This window comes from Megalobrama amblycephala, linkage group LG24, assembly GCF_018812025.1.
Source record: "Megalobrama amblycephala isolate DHTTF-2021 linkage group LG24, ASM1881202v1, whole genome shotgun sequence".
In the NCBI taxonomy this organism is placed as follows: domain Eukaryota; kingdom Metazoa; phylum Chordata; class Actinopteri; order Cypriniformes; family Xenocyprididae; genus Megalobrama; species Megalobrama amblycephala.
The window spans coordinates 16,499,449-16,509,261 of record NC_063067.1 but is presented as its reverse complement, the minus strand read 5'-3'; the positions used below and the strand labels follow the sequence as shown (position 1 = coordinate 16,509,261).

Below are 9,813 nucleotides of genomic sequence, written 5' to 3'. Positions count from 1 at the left end.
TCACACACAGTACGGTTACTTACGGGATTCTATAACCGAACTCACACACGTAAATTTTAAGGACTCACAAACTGCATTCTCGGAAAATTCACGCTGTGTGAACGGAACAGGACTGGACAACTAGTTTGTCTGTCACGTCATATGCTAAGAGGTTTCGTGTGTGGTTTCACTTTCGGTAACTTACAGCTATGGATATATGAGCTGTATTTCATCTGAATGTCACTATTCTTCACCGGAGCCGCTCCTATCAGTTTTGTGTTCTATGCGCGACTCAAATGCCGTGTCATGCGCGAGAAACCAAAGAGCTTAGAACCCAAGAGGCGACACTTTGATATTTTTTGGATAACAGCCACTAGATGGCGCTCCGGTAGCGCGGCCGCCATTATGGGGTGAAAATACTAACTGGACCATAGAATCCTTCACATCTTACGCACCCAAAATAGGCGAATTTCACTGCCAAATTAGAAGCGCAAATTTTTTTTAATTAAAGATGCCCTAGAATGCTTTTTCGCAAGATGTAATAAAGGTGTCCCCTGAATGTGTCTGTGAAGTCTCAGCTCAAAATACCCCATAGATTTTTTTATTAATTTTTTTAACTGCCTATTTTGGGGCATCATTAAATATGCGCCGATTCAGTGCTTCCCCTTTAAATGCTCATGCTCCTCGCCCCCAAGCTCGCAACTCTATAATACATTGCATAAACAAAGTTCACACAGCTAATATAACCCTCAAAATGGATCTTTACAAAGTGTTCGTCATGCAGCATATCAGATCATGTGAGTATAGTATTTATTTGGATGTTTACATTTGATTCTGAATGAGCTTTGCTTTGTGGCTAACAGGCTAAAGCTAACATTACACACTGTTGGAGAGATTTATAAAGAATGAAGTTGTGTTTATGAATTATAAAGAATGCAAGTGTTTAATAATGAAAATAACGACATGACTCTGATCTCCGTGAAGAAACGATGGTAACTTTAACCACATTTAACAGTACATTAGCAACATGCTAACGAAACATTTAGAAAGACAATTTACAAATATCACTAAAAATATCATGTTATCATGGATCATGTCAGTTATTATTGCCCCATTTGCCATTTTTCGCTATTGTCCTTGCTTGCTTACCTAGTCTGATGATTAAGCTGTGCACAGATCCAGACGTTAATACTGGCTGCCCTTGTGTAATGCCTTGAACATGGGCTGGCATATGCAAATATTGGGGCCGTACATATTAATGATCCCGCCTGTTCTTCAGAGGTCTTTTAAACAAATGAGTTTACATAAGAAGGAGGAAACAATGGTGTTTGAGACTCACTGTATATCATTAGCCTACCATGTACTGAACTCTTGTTATTCAACTATGCTTAGGTAAATTCAATTTTCAATTCTAGGGCACCTTTAAGTAACAGTAAGTTGTATGGCTCCTACAGTAAATGTTGTATTGTCTTATATATGTTTTATTTTACCAGTTGTGGAATCTAACCATTCAACCATCTGAGGTAGCGTAGTTAGCCTACTTTATAGAGTATTTCCATTTTATGCAACTTTATACATTTATTAATAGTAAATTAATAATTAATAAATTTAAGATCTTCATGTTTGCAATGAACAATATATTTTAGACCTAGTGGAGTAATAGTAATAATATCTAGGTCTGAATTGAAATAGGCTATATTGTACATTTTAATGGATCACGCTATAAACATAATGATCTTATATTACATGATGCATTGCTGTGTCCGTTATCCCATAATTCCCACTTTTGGACACTTTTGTTGTAACGGACATTAGACAACACTGCAAAATCAAGCTGTTATATTCTTATATTTATTGTCCAACATTCCCAATTTTTCTGATGCATGTCTCTTCAGCTCTGCAGCATATTTTGAATTTTTTACAGAATTAGGCATACCAGAATTTAAAAGAGAGCCCTACTCGCATACTTTGGAATAAATAGATAAAAATTGTCTCATTTTACAGAAAACTCTCTGAATTTTAAAACATGGGTAAAATATTGCATATTTTGGATTTTATATGTTTACAATACTGTGATAAACACTAACAAAGTAAGTAACTAAATAAAATTTTTTTATTAAGTTTTTATTTAAGAGTCTGTAATTTAGGACATGTTTGGTCTATGTCGCTTCAGACAATCTCTTTTGATTCCACTAGGTGGCAATAAACAGGAGAAAAAAAGAATTTTTTTGATAACATCTTCTAAGCAAAAGTTATTTAGCTTTAATCGAAAGGAGGCGTTAGACTCTCCAAGTGTACTTTTACAGTCACCATTTTTGATTTCTGAAACCAGTAGGCATACCTGAACTTAAAAGACAGCCCTACCCACATACTTTGGAATAAATTGATAAAAATGGTCTTATTATACAGAAAACTCGCAGAAGTTTAACACAAGTGCAAGATAATAAAAGCACGCAATAATTCGCTAAAAACGCCATCCAAAATCACAAACCAACTTCCAATCAAATCCATCATCTGCACCCGGTTGATGGCGCGCACGCGATTCGTGTTCTTTAGTCCCACCTCCTCAACTTTGGAAAGGAAAAACTCGGGCTCTGAATGGTCTAGAAGCTTGATCGATGTGTCTATGGAGAGGGGGGGTCGTCAGCTTTCATGACATAGGACGCACTGCGTGATGACGTCATTGCAAGTCGACAGAAATCAAAGAGAGTCAAATACTTGTCATAAATGTTTTACGCTGCATCGCGTGTTTTGATCTGCGCATCTGAGACATATTATAGTGCCGTTTAGCCATGCATGCTCACAGACACACGAGAATGGTCTCATTTTGAAGAAAACAACCTAAAGTAAAAGCTGATATAGGATATTTTAGGCTAGTATGTGAGCACAGATGTAGTTATCAGCGCAGAAATGATGCATAAGTTTGCTTGTTCACAGGAGTCATTTCAGTTTTCGTGATTCTTTTGAAAATTATTCTTTGTTATGTCACTATAATGTATAAGATCTGTGAAATAAAGTACACAGTAACATTCCTGAGAGTGAGAGCTTTCATTTGATGTGTGACTTGTCTAGGTTTGGTGAGTTTGTGTGCTAGAAATATGAAATATGAACATTATTCATCTGATTTTCTCAAGGGGGCGTTGTTGCGGAAGAACGAATTTAGACCTTATTATTTTCTTTTATGTAAAATTAATGCAAATATCATGGGACTTGCAAGAAAGCAGAGGTTCTACGCTTTAAAAAAATACCATGTATGACTAGTTTTGTGCTTCACAGTTTATAGATTTTTAAAAAATAATATCATGACCCCCCCGCGGACCCACCGGTGGGTCCTAGGGTGTGGCCAGTGCTCAAGAGGTTAATTTAATTTCATATGTTGGTAATAATTCAGTGTTTATAAGCCTTTTAAAGAATTTTAACCCAAACTGACTGGGTTTCTAGAGAGCAAAGGTTTTGTGAAAAAAAAAGTGGAAGACTTAAACAGAAAGTGGGTAAAATAAACTGTAAAAAGGATTTGATGATCACTAGTGATAGTATTTTATTCTGTGTTGTCATCATTCAGGTTGGATTTCAGCTTTAATGTAAGTTTTTTTTTTTAACAAAGCAGCTGATATTGCCATAGAAACTAGTGGACCGACGACTTGCTTTCACCCCAAAATGGCGGAAATGCAGGGCTGCTGCTGGGCGCCGGTGTTGCAATGGAACTTTCTATTGAGTGTCGCTTCTTGTTAGTGTATATTCTTTGGAGAAACTGCAAAGGACAGGAGTGCGACGGTTAAATGTGTCCGGCAAGCGCATGTTTACATTAAAGCTGTTGTCGGCTAATGAAGATTTGATGGATGAACTCGCGGCTCAATTGGACTCTGTTCTGTTAAAGTGTCACGTCGCCATCTTTGATATTACTTTGGTCACTGTCGCTATGGTTACTGGGGCCTGACTCTCGCTGCACGTTCATACATTTCGAGACTCACATCTGTAAGTAGGCTAAATGCGGTTGTCAATCCATAAAACTGACAGTGTGAACGTAGCCACAGGTTTGGAATGACATGAGGGTGAGTAAATGATGTATTGTGGCTCTCAACCTAAAACTGGATTCCAGCTATAACCAAATAGAAGTAGCTTCCATCTAATAGAAGTACCTGAAGATCATCAGCTGGCATGAGATCACAAGACACTGTCTGTGATTCAATAGGACAGCAGAAGAACTCAACCAGACGCCATCTAGAAGTGTCCAGGGGGAGTGAAGCTGAGTGAGAACACAGATCAAAGCTCTTCTGACTGACACAACAGAGAGTATCACATCTATATAGAGCACAATCATTACAGGCATTTCTGAGTATCCTGTGCAGTGTTTACCTCACTGGAGAGATGGTTAGAAAAAGAGAGAAGGTGAGGAGGATGACGAAGTGTGTTTTGTTCCTTTACAAAATGTTTCTGATGCTCCATTTGTGTTCTGTTTTTGTTTATTCTCCTTGATTCACATTTATTATAAATGAGATTGATTGAGGTAGGACACATGCTGTTAAAACCATAGAAATTAATAAATGCTTCAAGTCAAAAAGTAAAATTCTGTTATGACAGTGTCTAAAAAGTATATATGAACAGTCTATTTCAAAGAAAAGGGCCTTTTTAGTGCCCTTGGTGCCACTTTTCAAAACATTTGTTTTAAAACAGTATGATTTTTCAAGAACATGACACTGCAGGGGGTTTTGGTAACTCAAAATGTAACTGTTTTTCAAGGTCAGTACCACTTCACCAAAAGAAACTAATGAGGCTGAAGAATTTAATTGGCTAATCAATGCATCCAAGGTGGAGTATTCTAATTGGCGCTCACTGTAATGCTTTAAATGTGATGGATCAGTTTGCACACATGGGATTTGATTGATTAAAGCTTGAAAGGGAGCCAAAGGTACTCATTTGATTTTGCATTTCGAGTACTGGTCTAGACCAGCATTGTTAATATGGCCATACGCTTAAAGGGTCCCCCTGCCCCCCCCCCCCCCCCCCCCCCCCAAAAAAAAAAATTAAACATATTTGTGTTTATGCTGAAATGCTGCTAATACTAAAACTGCCAAAAGCATCAAACTATTAACCACCAATCATGTAAGTGAAATTTGATATTTCATGCTGAATTTGATGTCGCAAATAGGTAATTAGTGTCACATATAACATAAACGGTCTTGTGTAAGCAATTGACACTTTATTAGTTGTATACAACCAGCGGTGTAACAATTTATGGCAATGCAGTGTTGAATAAATGTTTGTAATTTCTTGATTACTGTATCAGTGGTACTTGTCTTTAATAATTAGGTTCACATTCTGAAGTAAAAAAAAAAAATCCAGAAAATTTCCTTAGCATGAAGCAATGTCTGTCAAAACTTGTCACAGTTTCAAATGCAATTTTTCATTTGAAATGCTTTTCCAAATATGTAAAAAAGCTTTAGGTTTTAATAGGACAACTTAATTTTTTAATCTTTAAAATGGGGATCAATTACTTTCCCCCAAGCAGCTCTTCACCCTCACCCATTTCTAAGTCAAATCAGTCTTCAAGCCAGGAGTCATGACAATCTGTTTTCCACATTGGCAACCTTTCCCTGTCCATCGATCATCCCAGACTGCATTTCCTTCTTTTGGCCTCACCATGAAAGAAAGAAAATGCTCATTGTGCCCATTTTACTCCTATTCAACTCCTATTAATTTATATTTGAATGTCTTTTTTATTTTTAGATTTAAGGTAAATCTGAGAGTTCCTGAGATTTGTACCACTGTCACATGACTAAAGCCACTTTTTTTTATGTGTTACCTTGATCGATACTTTGTCATGGCTAAAACAGAACATATATGCATCTACTCAGAGAGAACATAATGGCCTCTGATTTACGGGGAGAAAGCTACTTTAAATCACACATCTTAAGTGCTTTTACTTAATTTTATAGAATGAACCTGAAATATGCTATATATCATATGCTATATATCAAGCATATGTGATTTCTGAAAGCCTCATATGTGTATAAAGGAAGACTAGGGGGTATGATTTTTTTAATATTTAAATCAGCCACAAACACTTTACCTTGACAACCGCAAATATGTTTTGGGAGTACTGATGTCAGCAGTGATGGTTGATGTACTGCTTCAGTTAATTTTTTAAGAATAAAAAATCATAAATGAACTCTACACTGACACACTATGCTTCACATCTTGCTCAAACACTTAAACACTGTTACATGCTTCTAATTTCATTATATATTCAGAAAACCTAATGAATAAATTGTGTTATGCATTATCTAAAATTAAGGTAAAAATAACATTTATTAAATAATAAAACATTCGATTATGTCCATATACGTCAAACCAGCAGGCGTCTGCATATATCCTGATGATGATTAAAGCTCCAGCAGAGTAGCATGCTGGTGTTAGAGAACAATATATTTAATTGAATTCCTCAAGTCATCTGCATTAAAGAGTTGTAAGAAAAAAAAAAGTTGACTTGTATCACTATGGCGACAACTTTGTTAAAAATAACCTGAACATAGTGGCATTTCAGCCCCTACAGGAAAACAGCTGCAGGCATACTAGCTTTACAAGTATCCACTTGCATCATTAGACTATACTTCTTTTTAGCTAATGCACTCACATTTATCAAAAGTGCAAAGGAGTGTTTCCAACTGCTTTCATTTGAAAGTAGCTAAAACTGGTAGCTAAATGTCACTATGACATGATGACAAGGCAAATTCATTGATCTATATAAATATGAAGATAGATCAGTGGGCAAAATAAGAATCTAGATAAGGTTTGTCCAAGAAGTTGCTAGATTTGTCCCTAAACCTTTGAAAAAAAGTTTTAAAAGGGGCAGGGAAGTCATTAAATCTAGTGACAAATCCTTAAATTGGCAACACTGGTGCAAAGGGTCAGTAGGCCTATACTTCATTTTTTTACTTTTGTATATGAGGTCAATGACGGGTCATTGTTTTGTCCAAAGGCCTTAATAATGATAAAAACAAAGATATGGCATCCAAAGTATGTAAGTTAGTACAACTAGATCTCTTTTATTGAATCCAAAAGGTTTTAATTATATTTTGCTACATATGAAGTTATTTTGAAATATTTTATTGTGTCAGAAGGTCTTTCGGTTTAACTGTCCAAAGGCCAATACAGCCATTTCATTTGTGATTAAAATATCTTAAAATGTAATAAATGTATATATTTTTTATTCTGGCATGATTTTATAACATCATATATCAACATAGTGCAAAATGGTATTAAAATTATGTGTAGAAGTCGTTGCTTTGTTATGAGAAAGAATGTCCAGAAAAATGAATTTCATTGATGTCATTTGGAGTAACCAATATAAAGGGACCATTTTGGATCAAGTCATGCAGTCAATATCATGTGACAGGATGTGACATCATTCAGACACCTGCAAAGGACCACATGCTCATGAAGCAAATTAACTAACTCTCTCTTAACTATTTTAAAAATTAGATGTTTTTATTACCTCATACGCATCACCAGAAACATCAGGTCATTCGGTACAACCGCTATAAAACATGGAAAATGTTGTAATATTTTAAAAACTTGTACTAAATATAAAATGTTTGATTGTCCTTTTGCTAGCTAGCTAGATATCAGCTTGTTAGTACTGTTTGAAAGTATCGTCATTCGGTATAACCAAAAGTGTCATTCGGTAAAACCGAAATTTTGGTTAAACCGAATTACTTTTTTGGTGACAAATTTTGCACATCTTGTAAAAAATGACAAAAGCAGTGTTAATTGATTATAAAACAAACACAATCTCATTGTTAACATTTAATAAAACTTCAAAATTAATTATATCTCCATGTTTTTTACACTTTTAAAAACCTTATTCGTCCATTACCCATGTATGTCTGAACAAAAATGACACACACAAACAGATTAAATTCACTTTAAACAAGCTGTTTTCCTTTTGACCACTTGTGTGTATTTATTTATTTGCTTATTTATAATTGCAAATTTTTTTATGTCATTTATATTCCTTTATATTTCTATTTTCATTTATTTTATTATACTAATTTGCTTATTAAGTTCTGACTGCCATTTAACACGTTCTTTTGACTCCCAAAGTGTTGCATCAAGAACAATTCATTCTACAGCAGTAGTCATTTGTTTTAGAATAACTGCTAGATATATTTGACTTCGTGAAACGTATCGTGTTTCCTGCCGAACAATACAGAATGAAAATGAAATGTGAGAGACTGTTGGATGGTCTGCCTTGCATCATTACGTGCACGCGTAAAATCGAGCACGTAAAAGCGTTGCGCTCTGCCATTTACCACAAAGTGTCCATGGAATACCAATAGAGCAGACCAGCAGAAGATCCTGTATGTGTGGATCTGTCAGGTACTAATCCTCAACATTTTAACTTATATGTTGACTTCAATTTATATTTCGTGAAATTATACATAAAATCTTGTGTTTTATGCACAACTAAACATTATTTTATTTAAACTAAAAATATTAGCTAGTTAACTACGAACAGATGCAAAATACATATTTATGTACTAAGCAAATTTAAACAATTTCATACACTGCATGTAGTTTTTTCTTCTGTATTAAAGTGTTACTTTTTACTTTTTATAGGTTCTGATTTTGATGGAATTAAAAGACAAAATGGAGAATAAAACAATGCAAACTTCATGCAACCTGACCAGTCCGGATTATAACCAAACCAACTGCACTACTCCAACGTGGATGTTCTACCCCGACTTCTACATCTGGCTACCGGTTATTTACTCAGTCATCTGCGCCGTGGGACTCACGGGCAACACCGCTGTCATTTACGTGATCTTGAAGGCGCCTAAAATGAAAACCGTCACCAACTTTTTCATTTTGAATTTGGCCATCGCCGACGACCTTTTCACGTTGGTGTTGCCCATCAACATCGCCGAGCACCTGTTAAACTACTGGCCGTTTGGAGAGATTTTATGCAAAGTGATCCTGTCCATAGACCACTACAACATCTTCTCCAGCATCTTCTTTTTGAACTGTGATGAGTGTGGACCGCTATCTGGTCGTGGTCTCCACGTTGCGCTCCAAACGGATGCCCCACCGGACCTATAGGTTAGCCAAGACGGTCAGCCTGAGCGTTTGGGTTCTAGTCATTCTCATCGTGATGCCCTTCACCTTTTTCGCCGGTATTACGTGAGTCCTGACGACGCGGAGAGCCGGAAGAGCTGCGTTTTGAGTTTCCCGAGCCCTGAGAGTTTCTGGTTCAAAGCCAGTCGGATCTACACGTTGGTCCTCGGGTTTGTCATCCCCGTATCGACCATTTGCATCCTCTATAGCGTAATGCTCTACAAGCTGAGACGCACGCGACTCAACTCCAACTGCAAGGCTCTGGACAAAGCCAAGAAGCGAGTCACAATTATGGTCTTCATCGTGCTTGCCGTTTGCTTGTTCTGTTGGACACCCTTCCACCTGAGTACAGTGGTCGCCCTCACCTCAGACTTGCCCACCACCCCGCTGGTTATAGGTATCTCTTATTTTATCACGGGACTGAGTTATGCCAACTCGTGTCTCAATCCTTTCCTTTACGCGTTCTTAGACGACAGTTTCAGAAAGGCGTTTAAGAAATTGCTGGAGTGCTGATTCCTTTTTTTTGTAAGCTCACAAATCCATCATTGAGGTCCAAGTAGTAACTGTGCTGTTTTAAATCAAAAGTCAAAACCCACTTTTTTAAAGTCACTTTAAAACAATTAACTGGACTCATAAAGTAGCTTTTCTTCTGCACTGTAAAGTGTTTTCTTCATGTCCAGTTTCAACATTATTTTACCTTATCAGTAATTAAATTTGAAG

General features: G+C 36.5%; 1 protein-coding gene across 1 annotated transcript; it reads left to right on the top strand.

The window, feature by feature from the left end:
* Window positions 1–8,603: 8,603 nt before the first annotated feature.
* On the top strand, window positions 8,604–9,813 carry LOC125260480 (neuropeptides B/W receptor type 2). Its single transcript, XM_048178864.1, is given in 3 exon segments — window positions 8,604–9,000; window positions 9,002–9,166; window positions 9,169–9,813. Coding segments are annotated over 3 exon segments (993 nt in total). The 5' UTR covers window positions 8,604–8,610; the 3' UTR covers window positions 9,607–9,813.